The sequence below is a fragment of the Amblyomma mixtum genome, chromosome 7, assembly GCF_055824585.1.
Source record: "Amblyomma mixtum isolate Tamu chromosome 7, ASM5582458v1, whole genome shotgun sequence".
In the NCBI taxonomy this organism is placed as follows: domain Eukaryota; kingdom Metazoa; phylum Arthropoda; class Arachnida; order Ixodida; family Ixodidae; genus Amblyomma; species Amblyomma mixtum.
In genome coordinates, this window is record NC_143018.1 from 145,328,914 (window position 1) to 145,355,797 (window position 26,884).

General features: G+C 48.5%; 1 protein-coding gene across 10 annotated transcripts in view; it reads right to left on the reverse strand.

Annotated features, from left to right (window-relative positions):
- Positions 1 to 325: 325 nt before the first annotated feature.
- Positions 326 to 26,884, reverse strand: part of LOC149337784 (muscle calcium channel subunit alpha-1-like) — a 615,266-nt gene continuing 588,707 nt past the window's right edge. For 9 of the 10 annotated variants that reach the window (XM_089553522.1, XM_089553521.1, XM_089553520.1 and 6 more), the window contains 4 exons: positions 24,109 to 24,224; positions 12,529 to 12,712; positions 10,367 to 11,600; positions 326 to 7,547 (listed from right to left, as the gene is read on the reverse strand). In XM_089553522.1, the coding sequence (XP_089409648.1) occupies positions 11,398 to 11,600; positions 12,529 to 12,712; positions 24,109 to 24,224 (503 nt within the window). In that variant the 3' untranslated portion in view covers positions 326 to 7,547; positions 10,367 to 11,397. The remainder of the gene's footprint in view (positions 7,548 to 10,366; positions 11,601 to 12,528; positions 12,713 to 24,108; positions 24,225 to 26,884) is intronic. The other variant, XM_089553517.1, reaches the window with a different exon arrangement.

Genomic DNA, 26,884 nt, shown 5'->3' on the forward strand with positions numbered 1-26,884 from the left:
AGTGATTGGGTGGGAAATATTTTTAAAAATAAATTGCGACCACATTCTCAAATGATTACCATGGGCTTCGGCTTATGCTTCTGACGAAGAGGGGCACCCGATAAACCTGTCCAGATTTGGAGCTGCCTTCGATACTACGATCCCCTGACTACTGCTCCTATAGTTGTGATCTGCCCTCATTGTACCGTGGGCAGGATGTATAAGGGCGTCGCACCAAATGCTTGGGAGCGAGCTACTACACTCCTCTGAGGACACACGCGGCGAGGGTCGGTGAAAAGAAGCACCATACGAGCTGCTGTTGCTAGGAAGGAAGAGGAGACTGAGGTTTGTAGCAATGAGTAAGAAGTTTATTATTGGCAGAAGTAAAGTTGAACTACTCGGCAACATTGTTTTTTTTTTTACAAAATGTCACAAATTTATTTCAGAATTACGGATAGGGCAAACCGTAGTAAGCAGCGCACTACTTGTACCGATCTGTTTTGTGGTGTGCAACAAACAGCCTCCAGCGACGCCCACTTGCATCTTCGGGTGCAACGCTCACCCATTCCAACTGCGCTGCTAGTTCGCGCGAGCAAACCCTGGGCACCTGAGCTCAAGCAAAGCGCTCACCACGGCGCGTAAGTCTGCCTCCTGGCTGCTGAGCCACTTCAGGTAGCGCTATGCAGTCCACTGTGCGTCAAGGGAAGAATGTAATGCGGCAAAAAAAACACGACCGAAGAACACACAAGAGACTGGCGTACGCCGTCCATTATGCACACTTCACTTTGTTGGTCCTCGTCTTTCTCGGCGCCTTACGATCTTGTCACAGAGACGCAACAAATCAAACTGCCCAACCGGGTCAGCCTAGGCCGGAAGCAGTGACGTCAGCGCACAAACCGGCAGCCTTGAAGAGCGTGACGGGAAGGGCTGCCCGCCATTCCACTGCTTGCGCTAACTAAAGCAATTTTCTCTAGCCGATTCACCATTCCCCGATGCTTTAGTAAATCGATGACTTCCGATGACTGCACGGGGTTTTGTAATCAACTATCCGATGAAAATTCCTGCCAGTTTAAGCGTTTTAACTGGGACGGGGCGAAAGAAGGGGCAAATAAAGGACACCATGGTTGCCATGCACATTATCAGCTTCGCCAATCGGCGTGGAGCTACAGCGATGTGCCCGGCGGAACCCTTCCTCACGAGCACTCAAACGCACTTCGCAACCGCCGCGAGTCACCACACGTCGGCGCCACACTCGTTGGTGCACGGTATGCCACCATCCGCGAGTCCCATGCTTCGTCACCTGGCGTCACATTCTTGCGAAAGTCTCACGTGGTGGCGCGAACGACCTTTTAGAGACACGCCACAATGACAATGCTTCTTTCCTTGTAGAAAAAGTGGCTTCTCTAATCCTTACGTGTGTATTAATATGCATTCTCATATTAACATTATGTGCTTGGATGAATAACAAAGCTACCTATATTGAAAAAAGCATCGATATCGCCTCACTGCCAGAAGCAGACAGCACGATCGTTCCCCTCTCGCGGAGTTTCACCGAGCTGCATTGAAGAATTTCTGTCGGAGCGATGAATGCGTTTCTTTGATGCAGTGGCCAAAGAGAAGACGCGTCATCTTAATACACCAGTCTACCTTCGTGTTTCACGCGGCATAAGCGCTTCAATGAGGTTGTCTCACACAGTCAGTGCCGCAGCGGCTAGTCGTGAGAGTGGTAAATGCTGTCTTGGAGCCTAATTGCCTAAGACAAGAGTTTGGCGAAACGGCTGTTCATTACCGAAAAACAGCGTCGTTTTCATAAGCGTTACTCTTTTTTCTGAAGTCAACGCTTAATCAAATCAAATCGTCTTTATTTTCTCTCTCAAGGAGAAAAGGTGGTGACGGGTAAAAGCCGCCGGGTAAAAGGACATAACTAAAAAAGCTATCTTGTTAAACAAAATATAGGATAAACGGGAACACTTCTAGGGAGGTCGTCGGTTCGGTTCCCGCCAGCGGCGTGCTGTTCTCTTTTCTACTACTGTATATCAAATTATCCCACGTAAACAATTATTACACTACTAACTCCCCACTTTTATCTAACCGCGATTTAAAAAAAATTCCCTGTGCTTTCCCTGGGTGCCTTCTCCCGTGCTCACGTTGCAACGAGCCCTCAATTCGCTAGCAGAAGTGAGAACCACAGCTGACATGCGCTAGATCAAGAGTATTTCTCCTGCGCTTGCCTCCGAGTTTATTTTCCACCTAACTCTGCACGTTTGGAACTTAGCCCAGTGGTTACGCTCACCGATCGTGCAAGAAGGCTTTAAGGTGGCAGTACACGCTGTTGCCTGGCGTAGAATTTTCCTTCAGCTCCACCTCCAAGAAAACGCTGCAACTATTTAAGGCCCGTTTAGAGGACCGACGTATTACCGCAGGACGTGTAGAACAGTACGTTACTCGTCTCTCTGCCACCACTGTAAGAACAGCTCGAATTTGTTTCGGGACGCGCATGGTCAGTCTCGAAGTCTTTGCACAGGAGATGGAAACCCACTGAAGCAAGGCCTCCCATTAGCCGTGATAAAAATGTAGGCGTCAGAGGAATGGGTGACTCGAATCGGCATCGTCGAAAGACGCCGTACTGGAGTTATCTTTCAACAGCAAAGTAATTAGCTACATTCACACATTTGGCTTAATGGTACATTCACTTCACTCAAGGCCACCACAACAGACGCCGATGTTTGGCGGGTCTAAGGGCGCAAAGCTCCGTTTGACATCACCAGGTCAGTGACAGGGCAGCTCGTAAACTCCGCGGCGGTTGTGTCGCTGGTCAAACGCACGTAACAAGCCTCTCAGAATATGCTGCACTCATACAGTTTTCTTCAAAATGTCCTAGCAGTATGTAGAGGGCTGTTCCATCTAAAAGTGAATGCCTTGAGCGAAATCTTGCCTACCCCTCCATACTTGAGCGAAAATTACCCGCAAAGAATATAAGCATCTCTGTACACCCGCTCCAAGACGAAGCAGATTCGCTGAAATCCTTAGCTAGAGAAAAATTGGTCATACATCGGAACTGCGTGGCAAAACTGTCAACATAGGAGGGGCGCGAATGCATGCTATTGGCATTTAACAGGTAAGACATAAACCGAGGAAAAGATGTGAGGGCCCTGTGAGTTTAATCGGGAAACATCGAAAAGGCTTTGCAGTGTACGAACATCTGCTTTTTGAAAACTGCCGCTGCAGATGCAGACCTTTAAAACCTGGCAAAGCGCACAAGTTCAGCCTATGACGCCGACGACGTTCAAAAAATCCGACCACAATCAACGCTGCATCTTAATGCGGAGAGGACAGCGGGCGTCTCACCATTACGGCAAAGGCGTACATCAAAGGTCATTTATATTGTATCTGGAGCTTCGTACAATGTACGGTGTGTATGTTCTCATTTTTGTCTGTGCATGTCCGACGTTTTACGCCTTGTGTTGCCCACTGTTCTGGGCTCAACGAGATTTCGCGCCTCAAAACTCACTGATAAATTTTCTCGAAGCAGTTTTTTTAGGTGCGCCAATATATAAAATTCAAAGAGGTGCACTTTGGCCTTTAATGAACGCTTTAATATTTGTCTTAAATATCCCCAAATCCGCCCTCCGAAATACGGCTATGTCATCCAAAGAGACGAAGAATTTCACCACAACATAATGAGTGCCATTTTAGTGAGCCGGTTTCTGCGACCATACATTTTGGCTGAAGTAAAAGGAAGGCTGGCGTAGTTATGCTCCTTTATTACGAAACAGGCTACCAGGATAAATAGCAACAAAAAAAAAACAGCAACAGGAGGTACGAGACAGCCAACAAGGACACAAAATAAAAGGTGTCAGGGAACCCTCCGTGGTTGTGTGCGTCGCCTTCCGGAGATGACAGTAGAAACAAGAAGAAAAAAAATGAAATAAAAGGATGAAGCAAGAACAGTGAAAAGGTAATGGGAGCGACGTATGCGGGAAGTGCTCAACGTGGAAGCAACGGCGTCGCATAGAAAAATGCGAAACGCTGCAGGCGTTTCAATACTCGAAGCACCCTATAAACCGGCAACGTTCGCACTAAGGAACAACGTCAAGTCAGCGTGAATTCCAATGCGTCCCACCGGCGCCGCTCTACGAAAGCTTGCTGCTGCGTCGTTGGGAAGCATCGCCCCCACCGCCACACCTCGCATCACGTGGGGAAAAAGTTCTCGCCGATCGGCGTACAAGGAGGCTTGCTCCAAAGACAGCGAAGGGTGCGGCCATCAGCGCGCAACGCGGCCAAAGACGGGCCTACGCCTAGCAAAGCTGCGCAGCAAAGCCGAGTGTCGGCCGTTTTAAAAAGTGCAAAAAACGCGGATATACGTTGCTCGGCGGCAGGTTGGTGCGGACGCAATGGGGACAATCGCGCTCCCTCGCGCCGCGGTCGACTGCGGAGGACCTCGTCTCCGTGGAGCGGCAGCCTACGCCCGCGCGGTATCCTCCAGGACTGAGGGCGTTGTCCCGGCAGTACACAAAGATACGCAGGCACCCCTTAGAGTGCTCACAACTGCTGTCCGCACGCCATTTTTGATTACAATACAGCATCTAAGTGTGCAGTGTGGACTAGAAATTTCCAACTTCTCCCCTGGCGCGATGCATCGCAAAGAGAAGTCGACGCTCTACGCCACATATGCAAGTTCGGCGCAAAATAGACACCTTTAGCATACCGTGTACCGTGTCACCGTTGCCGTTACCGGAATACCGGGAGCCCGCGCGCCGCCTATGCGCATGCGCAAATCTCCTTGACGTCGCTAGATGGCACCACGTACCCGGCAGCTACGCGCGCGCCTGCAGCATCGGGACCAATCAGCGCGTGCTCACAGGTGGTAGGCGGGCTCACGGTACTCCGGTAACGGTAACAAGGTACACGGTATGCTAAAGGTGTCTAATTCTTCAGGGTTACGAGCGGCTGACGTGTCGGTCGGCCAAGCGAGCTGGTCATCCGTGAGCAGGCTTGCATGGGGTATTCTTGTCTGCAGTCGTCCTCTAAGAGGATGTCATCCACGAACGCCGTGGTGCGTTGCTGTACTGCGTCACCTGAATGGCGAGTTGGAGCACTTCGTTTCGACGAGGAGGCCAGCGAGTGAGAGGCTGCCGCAGCCGACCGCGCAAGCTCCGCGCTAATAAAAACGCGGCATTGGTTGCTTTTTTTTCTTCCTCAAGATATCGCAGAGAGCTCTAGCTGTGTACGCAGCATTCACTAACACCCTACAGGGGATAGGCACTTTTTTCCTCCCGAATAAAAGCGGTGCGGGGGCGTGCTACTCGTCCCCGCACGCCGCTCTGTGCTAGCACAACGCACGAGGACAGCTAAAAAGCGTGCCATCTGGTCTAGTGCGACGGGACCATCCGGGTGCGCTAACCGAGGCCTCTTTTATCTCATGGATTCAATAAAATCAGTTCCTGGTCTAGTTTATTCGTTCTTGATAAGCGGAATGCTTACGTATTTAGAAGGCGAAAAAACGAAGACCACGGCGTTGACGAAACACAATACGGGTGTGTTGCGCTCCTTGTACGCCATGGTCTTCGTTTCTGCGCGCTGCTGAATATGAATCCGTGCCAAATCGCGCCGTTTTCCGTACTGCTTAAATATATATGCAATGGCTTACAACGTCAAAGAGCGAAAAAAATAGGGCGTGCGGTGTACGTTGTTCGTACAGCGCTCTAAGCATTACATCCAGGTCACTGCTTTCTCCTCCCAGCAGCGCGGTTCTGTTGCACCGGTCCGCAATATACGTGCCCAGCGGAAGCACCAAGTAGAACGCCTGCTCGCACGCAGAAAGCCATTATTCGAGGAAATTGTTCCTGACACGGAAAGCTAAAAAGAATAACAGCGTAACGCAAACACCAGCATTTCTCGAAAGCTATTTAAACTACACCTAAGGTTTGCACCGTAGTAAAGAGTCAAACTTCCCTTTCACTTTTGGTAAAGCACGAACGCTTCGCGGATGAGAATAACTGGGTAGCAGGTTTTCGTTCGCAAAATATGAGAAAGCACGCATAAAATAATTCGTTTAGAGCCAAGAGCTGTCGTTCTATTAAATGGGGGTTCATCGACTCCATAGTTGCAATTCTTCTGGCTACAAGCGACCAGACAAACGGCTATAGTGAGGAGAATGTAATGCGGTAGAACCGCAGCCTGGGCTGGTTGATGCATCTTTAGAACTTGGAGTACTGCGCTAACAGACAACAAGAAAAGTGAACTACACCCTTCTTTCTGTCCCTGTCTGTGGGCGCAGTAATTCCATTCCAAAGAATACAGCTCATGCTAACCATGCACGCATGTAACAGCACATTTTGTGTACTCTATTCAAAAATCAGTCTTAGAAATTGCTGCGCGGGAATGCAACGCTATCACGTAAAGATATCTAGGAAAAAGAGGGTTTTATTTTTCAAGGTACGCTTTCTCTCTGGCAGTTCCCTGTCTGCGGTTTTGAGGCGCAGCGCACACTTAAAATAGCGAAACCTTCTACGCTGCCGACAGATATATGTATGTTTAACGCTTTACAAATAAGCTGCGCATGTTAAAGAGAAGACAAATAAATTAGGCAGATATACTGGCCAGGCCACTTACTGCGACTCACAATTAAAAGAGCCGTCCGCGCTCTTCTCACTCGGGAAAATTACATACACTTGTCATTTCGCATCACTTTAAAATTGTCAGAAAAAGCTGGTGATGTTTGAACACGCTTAGAAAGCGACTAAACCTCGTGGCTCAACGGAATGTCCACTCAGAAGTTTCGCCTTCAAAATAATGCGTCCGCCAATGCACCGGCGCCCCTCTACCGCTTGTAATTTTACGACGCGTGCGTGTTTTGTTTTGTTTTGTTTTTTCCATAGCGGAATTGGGACTTTTTCGCGAAACATTAGATAGGCCTCAGCTAAATCTCCCGAAGCGCCCCAGCGCACCTCCCAGTGACCGCGGGCAACAGTGCCCCAACATGAACAGGGGTACACAGGCAGTGCCAACATGCAGAAAACGGAACGCTGCTCAAGGTCCGAGACGACAGCACGCTCTGTAGGCGTGTTCAGGCGCCCATTTATGCAAAAGCAGCGCATCTGCGATGAGTGCAAAGAAGCGCCACTCACGCCGAATAACCTAACCTGCAGGATGCCGGACATCCCTCGACGCGCCATTCCACCTGCCAACTTCCCACAAGTTGAGTGGCGACAAATTTCCGCGACGCCTCACGTCCAACCTTCGACGACAAGTTTTCCCTCGGCATTTACCACGTGCGCGGCACATCCAAAGCGCAGAATCAAAAAGAGAGAGACAGACACATGTACAAAGCGCGTGCTATGGGGGGAGTAAGAAGCGCGTCACGATGTACAGCCTCTCGCAAACAACACGAAAAGCGCAGCAGTCCCGGAGACAAAGCGTTGAAGCCACGACCTCTGGTGCCAGTAGTCGGAGGACGAACAGCGGGAGAAGCAGGTGAGGCGAGAACGGCGGCACGCGCTTCCGTCGTCACAGCACGCGCCTCCCGCGAAGAGGCTGCAGCAGCGTCGACAAATCGTGAAATCCACCTGCGAAGGCCAAACGCCAAACCAGCCGCCATTGTAGCGAGAGCGACTGTCTCATCGAACCTTTCGTAAAACACACTGCACATCCCCTACAAAAACGTTTTAGACAGTCTATAGAGTGTCTATAGACTTATATGTCTATAAAGTCTATAGACTCTCTATAGACAAATCCTAGAGAACAGTCTATAGGCAATACAAATGCCATAGACAGTCTACAGACAGTCTATAGATTTATGGCCATACACTTTAGTAGACTTTTGTCTATAGACAGTCCATAGGCTATGAACAGACGAAAAGCAATATCTATAGGAAGTCAATAGAATCAATAAGAAGTCTATAGACTGTCTGTAGACCATTTTATAAGGGATATACACATATACGCAAGCGCCCACGCACGTACAGGGTGGGTCAAATGCTCTTAGGCCACAGGGTGTTGCTTTTGAGCAGCATAGTCGAGCAATTCTGACACCCCTAAAGCTCAAGAAGGTAGGAGAATATCATTATCGCCTCTGCGAACCTTGGTAGCTTTATTGGCAGCTTAAGTGCCAGTACACACCACTGAAAAGCGGACCCTGTGGCATGACAACTTTTCACCAACCCTCTAAGTGATGTACAAATATACTGGTTAATTTTGGCGGAACGGAACTCAATTTCTCCTGTCCTACACTTAGCGTCACCGGGAATGTTCTACTTTCTAATTGTTTGCATCTAAAGATCCTGTTCCTCTCCTTAAGCGCGGCAAAGCTACGCATTCTGCGCAAAACAGGATAGGTTTCCTAAAGTGCCGGTGCAGCAACACCGCATGCTAAAAAAGACGCCCTCGGATATTATAGTGAAAAAGTAGCTTAGTGCTGAGGGGTACTAACCGTGCTTCAACTCCGTAAGTTGCTCTTAAAATACTTCTGAAGTTGCTTGGAATCACTTTAGAATTACTTTTCTGCCGCTGGACAAAATATCGCAAGCAAAGACGTCGGCACAGTTCTGTCGTGGTTACTGTGCGTAGAAGTGTCGGAATTCAGCTATTTGTATATGAATTGCTTCTTGCTGAAAAAATGAACTTCTTTTCAACATTGCAAAGTGGTCGCATAAAGGCGACCGCGCGATTTTAGGTCGCGTCAGAGCAAACCTTGGCGAACACTTGGAGCATGAGAGGCAAGCAACCACTTCGTCGCTTTGCAAGGCTCCTGGAAGTGGTGCGATAGTTAGGCTGCTTAACAGGTCAAAAGTTTGTGAAAAGCAATGCTGCCGAAAATAAAAATAAATTTGACTGTCTTTTTTGCTCGCAGTCTGAAACACGTGCGCAGTCTGATCCTAAACATGCAAATCATTACAGGGTGCACTACCTAGATGCAAGAAAATTTCATAGACATTCTGAGGCCACTTTACAAAACCGTACACACAAAAAAAAGTCAAGGCGCAGTACGCAGCTCCCCCTCTTCCGTATTCCTTTGTCATGGCATGGGTACCTATAGGTACGGCCGCCCACCCGGAGCTCAACCGACGTGTCAAGTTGCAACGAACGCAGCAACATCGTCCAGGGCACCCGGACGTACCATAACAGACCATGATCCCACCCCACACACACACACACACAAGTTTTAGTATATAAAAATGTATCCTTTACCCACCGGCGTCCAAGGAAGAGTTTTGAATTATTTTCCTCTCAGCGGAATTCATTGAAACTTAATTCAAAATAGAGTTACCTCTGGCTGAAGTGTTTGCGCTCATTAGAGATCTTGAGAATACAGGAATCAAGCTCAGGGGCTCTCTATTGGCGCTACCTATGATGGCCTTATGGTGTGTACTCGCGAGAGCTTTTAACAGCAGGCCTGCCGCGAGTGCATTACGTCCGCCGCTCGCACCGCCACATCGGGTGAAAAGTGACACGCTCTAGTGTAAATGTTGTCAATTTAATTTTCTTTGCACTTTATATCCACCAGCACCAGCAAAAAGCAGTACAAAATAATGAAAACAACGTATATAGATCACATTCAATACCTTGCAATCTTTTCTTCAAGTGAGTAACACCAACCTCTTCGACCAGCTCGCCTTCCTGACCGCGCATCTCCATGGCGAATGAACAACGTGTGCTGCTGATCCTAAGCCCAAATCCAGAACCAATTTTAAAATTTCCTTATTTTTATCACTAAATGTTTTTGGTGTAGTCACCTTTCGAAAAATAAAAGATTCGTGCACAAGTCATTTGCAGCGAACGCAAGACACGTAGTCAAGCTGCAATGACGAATGTACACTGGCGTTGAACACCACTTGAGAAGTACATAAAAGATTTTGCATTTGTTCGCAGTGCTTTCGCAACTTTCTGTTTGTCCCCCGTACAGTATTACCCACCTGGCCGATTTGTACTTGTTGAAAGAATTAAATAAATAAATTAGATTTATCTTTTAGTAATCCTACGAATTCGTGTGCGAACAGTAATTTTGTAGAATCTCTGGTTTACTTGCAATGTGCTATTACAAACGCCCCACTACTCGTGCAAAAAGCCTTGCTCTATGTGCCGGCAAAGCCAGTAGCCGTTTTCCACGCCAGAACTAAAGATCGGCTGCTTCTCCGGTACATTCAGTTAAGAAACCAGTCATGTGTCATGGTTGTGGCTCATGCCGCTATGTGCATGTGCGAAAGATCAGAAAAACAATTTAAATGTAATTAGATTATTTTTGAACTCTATTGTACTGTATTGTCATCACTTCTCATGAGCAGCAATTCGCAAGCACAATTTTGTTACACTTGCAGGAGTTTTGTAATGCAACTTAGTTCTTGTCAATGTCAAATTTTCATATCTGGCGCAGAGGAAAGCGTCTCACCTGCAGCCAGAAGCATCCGGGACTCGTAGCGCATGCCGTAGCAAAGACCTCCTCCCGGATGACGTCACAGCAGTCCGCTCCTGCGCGCAGTGTCCATGTCAACCACACTTCACCGGCTTTCGTGGCCAAACGGCGTCGGCAGCCGTAAAAAGACGAAGAAAGCGGGTGGCTTCAAGTGCTCGCCGGGGCACACAACCTTTTGAAATGCAGCCGAAACCAAGTCCTACAGCCCCGGCTGTTCTACGGAGAAAAAGTGAGTAAGATAGAGAGAGAAAAAGGCACTGGATTGTTCACACGACAGGTCGGCTTCTGAGAAGACCCTTCTGATGACTGTACACCTATGTACACGGCCCCGAAGGGACAGCTAAGGTGGGACTAGCGGGGGCTTGAAAAGGCTAAGCGCGCGCAAAGGAGAGGGTTACTTTTTTCATGCTACACTTGCACTCGGGCTGTCGAGCATCACGTTCTCTGTCCAAAGAACACATTCCCTTTTTGGAGGCGACGTCTCGTAGACAAAAAGCAACCAAAGACAGTCATTCGATGCTAAAGTCCGTTTCACCGGCATGGCCAGGGATACACGTGTTGCACCCATCCACGGAGAATCCTGAATCAGACATAGGGCTAACGAAGGTAGTCTCGTAATGTGCTTGCGATGTATTTATCAAGTTCGTCCGTTCAACGGAAGTGGTACAAAGGCGCTGGCTCTGTGACGTATACCGCCACGGGACAAGACCGATTCAGGACAGGCTGATGATGTACTGGGTCTTCTATGCTGAGCAACGCGAGGCACCATTGAAGAGTAGCGACAAAAAGGAAGCGTAGCGCCCGCATAAGGTGTCCGAAAACAGCAGCGCGCCGATGAAAAGTGGTGCGCCACCCTGACGGCATGCGGGCACGGCTCCTGTGATGGTCTCCGCCGCGAAATCTGTGCTCCAGAGCACGTGAGGAAGCGTCGCTCGTGGACGCGTGGGGGGACAGTGTCATTGTCACGCAATGGCTATTTGGATGGCCGTCGCTGGAAGTCGCCGCCGCTATAAGGGCGTGTCCCTGAAGCCTCCAGTCTTGCCGTTGGCCGATGGCTGTCCTGGCGACTGGGGTCGAGTCGGAGACGTTGCGGCGGCGGGCACGGAGCGCTGATCAGCGGGGGGGCTCCTGTTCTCTGTGGGCGACGTGGCCACCACCGGCAGCTCAACGGGCCTGGCTGTGTTCTCGTCGGTGGGACTCGTTGTGGCAGCTGCAACGAAGTGCAAACGTTACCGACGCATTACTGCCTGCAATTCAGAAGGCGCTCGTGCTCCACGTAGAACTGTTTGATCTCTCTGGTAAAGAGCATTCCTATGACACTCCTAAGTTCACAAACCCACGCGTATTCTGCGACCCGCTTAGCCACCCACTCCTCGTCACCGCACATCTCTACGATTAGGATGCACCCACCCTGCTATTGACGAGAAGGGATCACCTCAAGCGCTGTAGACGTGCTTTTGTGAACTCTAGTAGTACTCCGCAGTGCCGACGCTTCGGAGCATCTCTCCGCTTTGCGCTCGGAACTGGCTTCCCTTCTGAGGCTTTTTTCCCCGCCGCAGGTGTCCATCATGTCAACACAGCCGACATATAGCATCAACTGGAGACCTGCCCAACCTTTAAACCAATAAGAATCCGGCAGCTGGCCGCAGCAGGTCTTTCGCCTGGCAGTTCTACATCCTGCGATGCTTCCACGAAGGGACCGCATCATCGGTCACTCCTAGACATCTTTCGATCAGCCAACCTGTTTTACTCCATACAACCACTCATGTTTCATTCAAGTAACGATTCCCCTTTTTCGCCCTACAGCAATAAGCTGCGCTCAAAAATAGTTATCGTTTCTATAGGAGAATAATGGAAAATATAAGCGCGATTTACCAAAGGCACTGCGGAAGTTACACACTAATGAAAAAAACAGGCACAGAATAAATGACAGTACACCAATACCGGAAATTATCTGCAGTCACAGCTAAGGATCCATAGTGTTCAGAACTTGATTCTCACAAATCTCGCACAATTTCTCAGATCAGCGAAACGCCGGCGGACATTAATGCCGGCCAGTCGACCGATGCATGTACTATTCTTTGTAGAAGGCTGTTCTGAGACCCACACAGCATCGCGAAGACAGGCGGGAGCCGTACCGTAGTCTTGTCCTCCCGGCCGGTGCAGCTGCGGCATGCTGCGTCGGCGCTCGGCCTGCAGTATCTCGTGCGCGGCCCGGTCCATCTCCTCCTGGGTCAGGTTGAAGGCTTCAGCCAGCTCGCGCTGCGTGGCCCTCACGAAGTCCGCGTCGCAGTACTTGCCCAGGCCTTGTTCGTGCAGAACCTGCGGCCGAGGCAGAGGTCACCTTTCGAGCAGCGCCATTTCCTTTCCTCAAAAACCGATTTACCGTTTTATGTCATTAACCCGCCTTTGTTCCCTCACCCACTTTGCCGCTTCCTGTCTCTTAAAGTTACAGCTATCACTTTTCTTTGCACAGCTCGCTGCGTTGTCCTTTACTTAAGCTGAAGCTCTTTCGTTAGCCTCCACGTTTCTGGCCGGTAGGAGGACACCTGTAAGATACCCCACCGGGAACGCTGTACCACAAATGGTTGCGTCAAAATTTTGGCACAGATGACGCCATATGAATGGAGTCACATGGAGGTCGGCCACTGGCAGGTATATATAGAAGAACGACGTGTTTAGGATTGCCTGAACTGGCTGTGCTCGGCTTGGTCATAAGGCCGCTTAATGACGCAACCCTTTTTATTGTAATTTTGTGTACCATGTGCGACTACACACACACGCCGCTGGCATTACTCGCAAAGTGACTATAGTGGGATACAACTTAAAAAAACAGCAGTTGCTAACACTGGGCCGCGGTCCGCGGCGTCCTGTATTACTCCGCTGGCCAATCGCAACAGTGAACGAAATCAGCTTTTTAATGTTTGACTATATCAAACAACCCACGTATCAAAATAATAGAGCTCGTAATTCTTTTTCTTGTGATAGGCTTCTTGTTTAGGTAATAAAAAACGTTTAAGCAGCGCACTACTTTTTCGTCGTGGAGGAATTCTGTGCGCAGAGGCTGAATGTGGGTGGAGCTTCACTGCAGACTTAAGTTGTATCCGACTATAGCAATGTTTTTGCATTAAAAAGCGGGAAGATTAAAGGAGCCAGGACATGGTCGTTCTTTATAATGCAGTTTTGCACTTCCATGACTAATAAAAGAGCCCATGATTCAATTTTTAAAACATGGCTGCCCTGAACACGTCTTACATGTAAAAAGAAATGCAATCGAAATTGAGACCCAGAAACTCTTCCCACCGGCAGCTAACGCCATATTGAATGCTCTCGTGACGTCACTAGGGCATACACGTAGCAACGTCGTCTGCTATCGTAGATGCGATGCGGGCAGCGAGGTCTCTCCTCCCCTGTACATTCGCGGGCGATCGCAGTAGCAGTCGTCCCTGATATATGAATGAGACTGGTGCTGCAAAAGCGATAACAGTAAAGTAGTTTCGCCTCGGTATATGTAAAGCCCGCTCACACTAGGCCGATGTGACACCGATCGACGGTCGGTGGCCGGGTCGTTACACAGATGCATTTGCTGACAAACCGATCTCTCACGCCATGCCGACGACGGCGCCAGCACGACCAACGACTGCGTATCATGGTAGCACAAAGATTGAGTTTAGTGGGAACCAGTAGAGTGTGGCGGGGCTAGTTGATATAACATTGCATGAAATTTTCAAATTTTAAATCTATTGGACCTGATAAGCTAGCCACGGTGACATACGCGAAGTGGGTGCATCAGAGAAATTGTGCTTTCAATCTGTGCCCGCGCATAGAAGCGGAACGGCGAGGCACGCGCGACACGGGCAGAAAACACCGCGCGACGCTGCCGCTCGTCGCCGTCGCCTGGTGGTGGTGGTGAAAACGTTTATTGCCAGTGATGTAAGTCGTGGGGGTGAAGCCCCTACATGGCACATGGGTGCCCCCTCAATGTGAGGAGGAGGCACGCTTACAACGCGAAGGATAGCCCCTGGAGCCAATCCTTCGGTGAGCGCTGGATATGATCCGGCGCTAGTCTTGAGTGGGCCAGCTGGTCAGAAGAGACTCCTAGTGAGACTCCGTCGCGGTTGGTGATGGGGGATGAGGGAAGGTGAGGCATGTGAGGAGAGTGTGTAAGAAGTCTCCTGGTTTGCCGCAAAGTTTGCAGGATGACGGGAATTGGTCTGGGTATCGGGCATGCAGCAGTATTGGGTATGGAGCAGTCCGGGTTTGTAGTTGTCGCCAGTGTGCAGCCTGCGCTATGGTGAGGGATGAAGCTGGGGGTGGGCTTGTGCGGCAGAGCGAAAGCTTCACGCCCGGTGAGGCGACAACCGGAAAAACTGCGTTTGTGTGTACCATATCCGCATCGAAAAGAGCAAAACGAGCGGTTGCATTTGATATTTTCCCACTTTAATATTAATCAACTGTGAACTTTTTCCAGATTCTTGAATTTCGGTCGGCGGCAGACCGCCGGCCTCTTTTGTGACGAGGCCAAGCGTGTCCGCACGACACGTGTGCGCGATTTCGGCGATTGCGGACAGCAAATTCCTATGTTGTGGAGCATGCAAATTGACGAAGAGCGTAGTTTTGGCTACAGGGACCTTAAAGCGGTGACTGCCAACATCCTAAGACGCGCGTACAATAAAGGAGAAGTGCCGACGTGACACGGTCTGCAGAGCATTTGCTGAAGGTAGCCAGCGTCGGCGTCGACTGTGGGCCACAAATTCGGCTGTTTTCATTAATGCAAGCAGTGTCCGAACATATTTATAGGTAAATCGATTTAAAACCAAGTACTGGTGACATCAGAAGAAGCTGATACCATTAGCGGGAGGCGCCTGTCCTACGCGAAGCGTTTCTTAAGCAGGCGATATCATCACCGGCGCTTATTGCAGTATTATCGTAGCGTGTAAACGCGAAAAACTACAATTTGTGAGCAAGAGTGAGACAATGTTTAAGGTATGGAGAGCTCACCTTTCTTTTTATGCCAAGCAAACCAGTAGTACTGTTTGCGCACAACTATGCAAACCTCAGAGCACGCTGCAATTCTAGCAATTGTCCCATTCCTGACCGACTTGGCGCCCGTACACTAAGTGCTAAATGATGCACTATTATCTTGAAGCACTCATTTAGACGGCTAGACTATTCGCCGGTGCGGGGAGAGAAACATTCGAGTCGCGTTGGGTTTTGCCAGAGGCTTGCATCTGCGAAGAGTTCTGCGATCCGAAAGGAATGTATGTTCGACATACACCCTCCCATATGCAGCGGGGAAGCCGCAGCATTCGGCACTTTTCTCTGCTCCTGTCGTGCAGCCTCTGTGCGAGTGTAATGCCGAATGCAACTAAAAAGCGCTGTGCACGACGACAGACGCACGCTGTTAAGATCGGGATGCTGCCCTCCCCCCATCCCTTAGCCTAAGTGGTTTAGAACGCGGATTCCCTCGACCGGGGCAACCACGGTGGCGGCGGCGACAGCAAGCCCCTGTGGGAACAGCACATGGCGAAGATTGCCAAGGACAGCCGTAACTGACCCTCCCAAGGAAACCCGGGTATGTCACTTCATGTTATCCATCGTGAAAAGGGAAAATGACGGCGAGCGGCTTCCCTACATCGCATGCCTTTGCACGTAGCCTTGGAAACAATCGCAACCAGCTGCAGACCCGGAGAACGCAAGTCCCAAGTGCCGCCACCTGCAGATCGTGGAAACGCCGCTCGCGCTGCCTGCGCGACATAGATGGCATCCCCATCATCCTCAAGCTCATCACATGACGAGGACATGCCCACTGGTGAGACAGAGCGTGATGAGTGCCGAGATGGACGTTTCGGGACACGCCTTCCTCGGCAGGCCCGGCCTCCACCCAGGGATCCAGGGGACACTGCACTTCCTTTTTACTGCACTTCCAGCCGGAATGCAGTATAAACCATGCAGTTTTGCAAGCCACAAACTTGAGTTCGTGGCTAATAGAACAGGCTGACTTCTTTTCCTCATTTACGGCTTTACACACGCGTACAAGGTTCTCGGGTACGGTGAACAAAACGTGCACGCCGCACTTCCATCTGACTTCATTCAGCTGGTGTGAAATCTGATGCACGTAAGGTATGGCTGTGCGCCTCAAACTTTTACCGCTATTATCTTATTATCAGTCATTATCTTATTATCTTATTATCTGTCATGACTGAGCGTTAACGTGTTCTTATCTTGTTTATCAGCATTCCACCACAACAGCCACAGTTTCCCAAGAGAGACCTTTCTTGGTCAATCGCACCACCTGTTGATGCATGTTCTCCGCCGTTTTTTGATTGCACGACCTTTCAAGAGCACCGCGCAGGCGTGTGTTCGCGATTCCCCGCTTAACCAGATTTGAATGAGCCGATTGAAAAGCTAAAATATCCTTTTTTGTGCAACGCCGGTACATCCAACAACTGTACCCCTTGCCAAAGTACAGACATTTGAATAGAAACAGCGCATTAGACGGGACCAAGAAGGGAGAAGAGGTCCCGTCTAATGCGCTGTTTCTATTCAAATGATGTACCAACTAGCCCGGCTTATTCCTCTCTTGAAAACACGGACATTTCCAGAAACTGGAGACACCCGTTCAACAAAACTTCATTGGTGAACATTTGTCCAACCAAGCAACTGGCAAAGGTTTGTGGAACTTTTAACATCTTCAGAATTTTCTTGTTATAGTTATAGGGTAGGGCTGAACTTCAGAACTGAGAAAACAGACGAAACACGAGTCACCAAGCACAGTTCGCAGTTTCGTCTATTTTGTCCGTTCTGAAGTTAAGCACTCTCCTACAATAATGAAAAACCAACTAGCTCTTTTTAAATCGCTGGTGGTCAGGCTTTTCACCTTCGTTGCAGACAGCCACAGTGGCAATGAAGTCGTCAGCATTTCTAAAACACTTAAGTACACTAATTTCTTATGTAAGGCACACTTCTACAAGTTTGTCAAACTGCTTTAAAAAGATTTAATCGCGTAATAGAGCTATGCAAGATACTGTGCAAACACCGCTGATTTGAACAAACAACTTGTCGCTAATACTGATAAAATGGAGGAGATGTAAAACCAAATCAAAACAACAAAATTCTCTGCGGAGACCCTGAAAGCATACTGAAAAATCACCCCTCCCAAGCTTTCAATCCTTCCTAATAACTGCATCAATCAGCTCTGTCTGTGGAATAGAATAAAACAGCTCTTCAACATCAACTGAGAGGCAAAATTAGCTTTTGGAGCAGCACATCGCTGGCTGGAAAATTAATGAGACCTTCTGAGTTCCTGAGACGAAAAGTGTCATCAATGTCAAGCAAAGTGAAGTGCTTGTATAGAAATTGAGAAATAATACCCACCCAGCCAAGCCCCTTTTTCAGAACCAATAACGCTCGTTCCTTTTTTCATGTCCGCTGCATATTAAACGTAAGCCCTAGTCGTACGCAGGCTTGCGAGGTCCTAAACTCTAAAAAGAGCCACAAAAATCGCGAAAGTAGCCGAAAAGTAGCCAACGTGCGGCCGAAGTGTCAAACGTTTCCAAGAATAGCGCCAAGATTGCAGAAAAGCGTAAGCAAAAGATCAAAAAGTTTATAATTTTTGTAGGACGCAGGGTAACAGTGGTTGCGAATAGCTTTGAAGCATAAAAGCATCCCTAATCAAAAGAAAGGAAATGCATGAGCATCATGGGATAGAAGCACCGAAACGCGCGAAGAATTCCTGAAGGGAGAGAAAGTGTGGGAAAAGTAGCCAAAAGAGATTTTCTTCTCTCCAGAGGAGAAATAATTTGTGTTCCTAAGCCACAACCATAGTTTTTAACTCCCATATATCATGGCATGACTGGTATTGTTTTTTGCACGAAATTTCTTCACTGCTCTTATAGAAGGACATGATATGATGCGCCTATTTCTTTTTCCGTTTTTCTCCTGTAATCTTTTGTCACCTTTTCTAAAGGATAGACTGATCACCACGCACAGTTCCTATGTATGGAAGGCATAGAAAGCGCAGCCTTGTTCAAATTTTTTCAGGTCACATGGGTTGCTTTTCAGCCGTATACTGGGATACTTATTGCTCCCCTCAAGCTCTATATCGCTGTACGATACGAAGAGCCTTCGCCATCACGTTTCAAAACTTTTTGGTAGTCCCCATTCCCTACTAATCGGCTAAAAAGAAACAATGTGCCCTGAAACATTTTAACCACGACTGTAATTCTCAGCAACATACAAGTGGCTGTCGGACTGACATGTGCGGTCGATCAACGCGCTCTGAACCAGTAATCAATTGAAGAAACAAGGTATATCAGCTAAGTACATGGTCACTCAATTCCCAATTTAGGTGAGGTGTATTTAGTGAATGGAGATTAGACATTTCTTATTGCTGGTTCTAAGTAAACCTGCATATCAATATTGCATAGCGGAGTTGAGATTTCGGACTCAGTCCTGGGAAAACAAGCACGATGAACACTAAGGAAACACAGGAGAGAGAAGGATTTTAAGTCTAGGACATGGTTTCAAGTAAATTTTCAACTATAGGGCAGGCACCACAGATTAATGGTGTTCAGGAGTGCCGATCTGACTCACTCACGAAAAGATGCACTAGGACCATTGTCGAAAACAGACGTCCATATTCAGTCCTAACTTCAATGTCAAAAGAAGCCAAGGTCAAATTTTTGTTGCCGAGAGGTCCCGCAAGTAGCCATTTTGGCGCAAAGTAGCCAAACCTGACAACCCTGCCCACCTGGCAACTATGGCAACGTAAGACTCTTACGGTTAATATACCCAGTGCCCTAACCACTGAACCACTGTGGCGGATTATCCCACGCTACGCCAGCTGCGACTAAATCGGTTTTCATTCTCCTACCCAACGCTGAGCTCCGCTCGGCGGGTGTCGTAGAAAGTAGCGGCTCTCGATTCTGGCTTTCACTCTCTTCCCGGGAGAGAGTAGAGGCGATGCAAGGCTTCTGCTGTACCCGCCAATTGGCTTGTCCAAGGCTGCCTCTTACAGCTTTCGTGTAAAAAAAAATGCAAACCGTCCGGATCGCACAACGTCCTGTGCAATTTATGGTTTTCGCAGATTATACCAGACCAGTGTTCATGTTTCTGCATTGTCGAGTGGGTTTATTTGCCTGAGGACGCCTCGCCACGTCCACATGAAGAAACAGCCGTGCACTCACAGCCGACATATTGCTAGTACAGGCAATCGCGCGAACAATAAATGACCTAGTCCGTTGGCTCCAGCTCAACTTTTCCAGAGCCACTGTTTTTTTTAAATCATCGTCACCATAGCCTGACTACACCCACTGCAGGTCAAAGGCGTGTCCCATGTCTTTAACCCTGTCCTTTGCCAGCTGCGGCCCCCGTATCCTCGCAAACTTAATCTCATCCGCCCACCTAACTTTCTGCCGCTCCCCGCTACACTTGCCCTCTCTTGGAATTCTCTACCCTGAAGAACAGGCGGTTATTATGCACATTCGTGTGCTAAACTTTGCCAGGTTCAGTTTAAAATGGCGGCCTGTCAGGTACCACGGAGCGAAGATTATCGGCCCATACTGTTCTGTTTGCGCCAGAGAGTACCGAAAGTCTCAACCACATCAGTAGGCTCGCGTTCCGGGAGCAACTGAAGACTTGAGGGTGAATAGTTATAAGAATGTCGTCGCCATTGATGCCATGGACCGGAACGCGCTCGGCGTCATCAGCGTTCGTTCCCATGCCCTTAGGACAGCGGCGCTACAAAACGCGTCATCTACGACGTAGTCATCAGCGACTAAGATCTGCCCATTTTGATCCAACCAGCTGCCGACGGTGTAGCAATACTGCAAGCTCAGCGCCTTGGGAGGGCAAAGCTGACCTTCAAAGTGGGCTGTACGTGAAGGTTGGGCAATTTCGGCACGTGGTTAAACCTTTCGTCCCGAACCCTTTCCATTGCCGGAAATGCATGAAGATGAGGCATGTGATTAGGGTGTGCATTTTCTCCATCGTGTGTCCACGGTGTTCTCAGCCACACAGCGGCGAACAGTCCTAAAGTGTGCCTATTGCCGCGGCCCTCATGGCGCTGCCTCAATGTCCTCGCCTGAAAAGGCAACCGGCGATACTTAAAAAAATGACAAGAAACAATTTCACACAGACACAAGCCGCCGCTAAGATGTGACGACGTCGCCGCCCTCTTCAAAGGCCATCTCAGAGCCTAGTGACCAATGGAAAGGACCGTCCAGGAATTTCTGCAACTTCTCATCACCATCCGTACACGACTCTAAGTAACGGGGGCCATATGACTGGCGAAGCAGGGACGGTTGTCGCAGTGTGCTTGGCCTACTGTAGTTCGGGCAGTAGGTCAGGAATCGGCCTAAGTCAAAGACGAGCAAGAAATTGCAATGCTGAAGACAGTCGTGAACACCATGCGTGTGCTGCTTTTCGGCTCGCACACACCAGCTGCAGTTGCTGGACGTGCTCAATCCAGTGCTTGAAGCTCTGCAGTGGCTGGCACAGCGCCTCCTCCAGCCTCATCTTTCCGAGATGAAGCCGGGATGTCTTATGTTGTCATCCACATTATCAGCCGCAACAGCAAGCAGACATTCTTCCCAGTGGAACGTCTGCGCTACCTGACTGCCTTGTGTTAGGGATGGAGGACGATCGAAGTGTTTTATTTATTATTTATTTACTTATTCCTCAAGGGTCAACAAGAGATGAGGGCTGGGCAAACAAACAGATATTAACATGAATACAGATATTCGATGGCGGTTTCAAAGTGACTCACGTTGGTGACTAGTCACTTCGGATGGAAAGCCATTCCAGTATCGGGCTGTTTCGAGGAAAAAGACGTAAAAATTCAGAGGCATTTTGACTGTCTAAAGTGCGTAGAGGCGAAGGCGTTTTCCGCACCACTTTGACTGCCTCTGTGGCACTGGTGACCTCACCACTGGATGACGGCACACATAATTGCTGACTAATTACTAAGTAATGACACGTTGCTAATTGTTGGTTAATTACAGATTAATCGCTAACTACTAATTAACTGCTAATGAATGACGCTTAAACTTCGCCTTTAGGAGTGGAACGCGACAGCGCGTTGTAGCGCTGCCAGAGAGTCCACGGAACGCCACCACCTATTCGATGCCTTGCCTTTTGAACGCAACCCTTTTTGAGGAAAGGAAATGGCGCAGTAGTTCTCTGTCATCTCGGTGGACACCCGAACCGCACCGCACAGGAAAGGAGGAAATGGGAGTGAGAGAAGAAAGAGGGGGCCGTAATGAAGAAAATAAAAATTGTATTTGAGGAAAGGAAATTACGCAGCAACTGTCTCACATATCTCGGTGGACACCCGTCAAAAGCGTGACACCTCTGCTAACAACCTTCGGTCGACAACGAAGGTGGATTTCCGAGGTATACACTGCATTAGGGTGACTTACGGGAAATTCGACGAGCGCGTGTGTGAGGTGTAGCTTCTTGATTAAAGGTGTGACAAAATTTATGATATAAGGAATGATGAGATGGGCGATTTTGCGATGACAGGGCAATGCAGGAAGACGGAGCTGAATATAGTACGCTAGTTTCATACCAATACGCAGCCATCAAGGTGTGCAGGCTTCACCTGAGGCGGCCTGTGACTTTCAGCGCCTGTGTGATTGCTTGTCGTGCTTTCTACGGACCACATTTTTCCACTTCCTCTTTTCCTTTAACGCACCCCTCATCCCTCTCCTCTAGCGCCCAGCCTTTCCTCTATTACTTTTTCTCTCTCTCTTCCCTGCGCAGTTCTCTGTTTTTAAATTGTTGTTTTGGAAATGACCAAAAAAAAAAGGTTTCCCAGTATTTTGAGCCGCCGCGGTGGCTCAGTGCTTATGGTGTTCGGAGGCTGACCCGAATGAATGAATGAATGAATGAATGAATGAATGAATGAATGAATGAATGAATGAATGAATGAATGAATGAATGAATGAAAAAAATTATTGTACTACAAGGGTTCTCCCTCGCAGCATAGGTGGAGCCCTCAGTCCAGGGCCCCAGCGGCCTTTGCAGTCTTGCGAGCACTGTTGATCAGCTTGGGCTGCTCTTCAGGCTTCGAGCTGGACAGCTCCGGTGTTGGTGTGTTGTTTATCGGCGCTGCCTGCATTTTCTGACAGGCCCATGTAACGTGGTAAAGCGTTGGGTGTTCACCGCATAGCGGGCATTTGTTGTCATATGTGGAAGGATATATTTTGCTGAGTAAACTGAGATTGGGGTATTTAATAGTCTGCAGTTGTCTCCAGGCAACCGACTGCTCTCTGCTAAGGTCTTTGTGGGGAGGAGGGTAGGTCCTCCGCAGGGCTCGTTGGTGTTCTAAGATGGCTCCATACAGTCTAGTGACTGCGTCCAGTTCCCCTTCTGTGCGCGCCTCCCGGTTGGCGTATGCTCGGGCGTTGGCGTCCGCACATTGGTGTTCCCTTTGACAGCCTCATGGCCTGGTGTCCACATGATGAAGCTTCTCGTAAAGGTGATTGTCCTCGCCTTGAGTATGTGAATGGCTTAAGTGGATATGCGTCCACTGCTGTACCTTCTGCACGCCTCTTACGAGTCTGTAATGATGCGTGCATGGGGCTCGTCACTCTGCTGGGTGATGGCGAGTGCAATGGCTGCTTCCTCAGCCTCGAGGATGATGGTTTTTATCGAAGCGCAGCTGATTTTCCGGAGATTTTCCGGAGGATCCACCACGCTGGCTACCGAGCCGTGTCGGTGTCTGTATGTTGTTGCGTCAACGTAAATACGTCTTTTGCCCCGGCGAAGCTTCTTTCGTGGAATTCGGATATTGCCTTTCTTCTCGCCTTATGTATATCTGGATGCATGCTTTTTTGGAATCGGACTGATCTCAATGATCCTCCTAATTTCATTTGGAACGCTCGCTGTGCTATTGATTTCTTTCAAAGCATCCTTCATGCCCAGCAACCGCAGCGTGTTTCTGCCTGTTTCGGACAGCATCAGTCTTGTTTTCTGCGCGAGAAGGTGGGCATCGATATGTTCTTGTACTGTGTTGTTTATGCCAAGTTTAAGGAATTTCTCCGTCGAACTGTTGACCGGCAGTCCGAGAGCGCATTTGTATGCTTTTCTAAGAATTGCCTCTAACTGCTCCTTTTCTTGCTAGAGCGGTGTTTGGTAGGGGACGCCGTATAAGATCCTACTGACCACGAGGGCCTGTACTAGCTTACATGTGTCTTCCTCCTTCATACCTCTTCTTCCGTTGGAAATTCTTGCAATCATCCTGGTGATCTGTGCTGTGGTATTTGCTTGCTGTCTGATCGTGTGATCAATACGACGGTTGCTTTGGATCCACATGCCGAGGATCCTAACTTTCGATACTTCCGGAACCTTCGTTTCCCCTATGTCCCGAAAACGCAGGTTCGATCCAGGCCGCAGTGGTCGCGTTTCGATGAAGGGTCAATGCTGGAGGCTCGTGTATTTTGCGATATAGGTGCATGTTGGACAACTCCAGGTGGTCGCAATGATTCGAAGCCCTTCACTACGACGTTCCTCGTAGTATGAGTCGCATTGGGACGTTAATCCACATAAACTGGTGAAAATCATCTTCAATGTTTTCAGAATAATTCATGTACAGATCAGATCTTAAATGAAAATTCGTCACATTTATACAGTGTGTACCGTACGTAATACACGAGGCATTGCTGCATGGTTAACCAGGCGCGCGCATTCAGGCACATCTGGGGCTGGGCACTCACCCGTCCCACGAGGTTCTCAGCACTACCCACGAAGGCGCTGGGCGAGTCCTCGGGTCTCCTGGGCGCGCCGCTCGTCAGGTGGTTGTGGTCCAGGCCAGGGCTGCCCCGCGAAGAGCCTGCGCCCCGCCCACAATGCTTAATGTCGTCAATAGCTCATTTTGCCCGCCATGGTGTTGCAGTGTGTAGGCATGCAGCCGATTATCAAGCACGGAGCGAGTGCAAAGTACAACGAAAGAACTGAACCGAGTGGCAGCATTAAAGTCATAATGTAAGCGGAGCGCATGCCTGCCGCCGCCACCAGATATCACCATATTCATTTAATGCAAAGAAGTGCCTTGCCAAACCGATAGCGCGCGGAAAGAAATCAACATCGGAAGACCCCGGGACAACGATCCTAACAGCAAGCTTTAGCAGCGCCCTGTTGCAACTGCTCAGTTTCACTGCTCTCTTTCCTACGGAGTGCTTGAAGCCACGAACACCACTCACGGCCGGCCAGGACTCAGAATGATAGTAATTAAATTAATACATTAAAATACCGTCATGAAAGTAGCTAAATTAGTCTAACGGATTTACACTAAACGGTTTACCTTTTCGAGAAATGTTTAATAAAAAATAATTGTCTGGTCTAGTAATATAACAGTGTAAGAAATTAGTTTTTTTATGTGTGGCAGCGAGAGCAATTAATTTCTAAATTATTTTTAAGAAAAGAAAGTACCAGTGCGCCCTACGCAGGTTAAGCTTTGCCGTTGTGTCCGGAAAGCGCGTAGAAATCAGAAATCACTTCACTTCCAGGCTGAGTTGGTCCTTCGGTAATATGAACCAAGAAACTTCAATTTCTTCTTTAAGCTGTCATCGGTGCTATTCGTAGGGCGAGCCTGAGAGCCAGCAGGTAAGGAGAGGCAGAACACATCGCTGAGTTTCGGCTTTAATGAAAAAATGTTGAAAGGAATGGAGTGTGTACACAGAGGTCAGAGGTGAGGGGGGGGGGGGGGGGGGGGGGGGAAGAAACCTCTGAGCATGACAAATAGGAGCGTAATACTGAAAGAACGTGCATAAGGCCACCTTAACTGGTGTCAACCGAACCACGGAAAACAGTGATAATTGTGACAGCGACTAGCCCAGAAGAATGCCATTCTATCGTCAGCGCACTTCTTTGCGTGTGGGGAAAGTAAGAACACGTAATTTAAAATTTCTTGCATAAATCTCCGAAAGCAGTGGTAATGCAGTGTTACTACCTTTCGTCACCAGTAATAGGTCAAGAAACATAATTACATCCGCGCAATTTCTAGCACAGCAGTTAGTAATTTAGCGCAATTATTTACAAAAGCTGTCAGCCATGTACGAAAAAATTATAACATTTTAATCACTTTTCCCAATACCTTTAAGGTACTAAATTGCTTCTCCGGCCGAGTAATTTAATGAAGGAATGAATTACTTTGCATAACATAAGCAACAATTATTGCCACAACTACATTTATTAAAAACCGATCACTGTGATTTCTCTAGCGAAAGCTTCGATGTGCCGGCGACGCACGGCGCAGTTTTCTACACTTATTTTCGGCTCAGGTCCACGTGTGCTATTACTAACGAAGAACCATGAAGTTCGCGTGGTGGCTGTCCCCGCTGTTGTGTATTTGCATGCGTTAAATAAAAATTATAAAAGTTGCATTACTTTTTGGAAGTTATCTTCACAATTATGATCATCGTCGGTCTAACTACGCCCAGTGCAGGAAAGGGCAAAGGCCTCTCTCATAATCCTCGAGCTAACCTTAAGCACTGCCTCCTGACCTAGTCAGCACACAAGACTTCCTGGCGCTCAGTGCAACTATTGCCTTCTCTTGGAATCCATCCACTGCGTTACCTTGGGACAACACCGGTTATCTTGCCCTTGGAAAGCACGACCAGCCCGTGCCCACTTCTCCGTCTTGATTTCAACTAGAATATCATTAATTGGCGTTTGTTCCCTTACCCACTCTCCTAAGTTCACCTATTGTCACATGTATCATATTCCTCTCCGTAGCTCGCTGGAGTGTCCTCGGCTTCATTATTATGCTCCTGTAGTCCGCATCTGTGGTTACTTCTTACTTTAATTGGGAGTACTCCGCTATAAATTCAAAGTTTCGCTACCTACTGCAATTTGCTCTTCAATTGCGGGACTATCTAACATAACATTATTTTTCCTAATATCAGTTCTTCAACCCACTGTTCTGATTTGCCTGCCATGGTCCTCATACATACTCTGTAGTTCATCCCTTTAGTTCCTTAGCAAGGCAATATCATCAAATCGCAGATTACTAAGGTATTCTTCATTAGTTTTTCTCTCCAGAGCTGCCCAGTTAGGTTCTCTGAACACATCACTGCAAACACGTAGTGAATAGGTGTGGCGAGATCGTGTCTCCATGCCTTACATCCTTCTTGTTTGGGATTGCATCACTTTTCTCTTTGAGAACTATAGTTGCTGTTTAACGATTATAAAGGGCGTCAAGTCTTCCATACACAATCTCCCCGCTGTCTTTGAACAGATCTCCTGTTACCTAATCCTAACCAGTCGCTTTTCCTGTTTGCATTGTTTGCAACGCTTGTCTTACTTTTTCTTCACAGCCACCGCAGTGGCTTAGTGGTTATGGCGCTCGGCGATTGACCCGGAAGACGCTGGTTCGATCCTGGCCGCGCGCGGTCGAATTTCGGTGGAGGCGAAATTCTAGAGGCCCGTGTACTGTGCGATGTCAGTGCTCGTTAAAGAGCCCCAGGTGGACGAACTTTCCGGAGCCCTCCA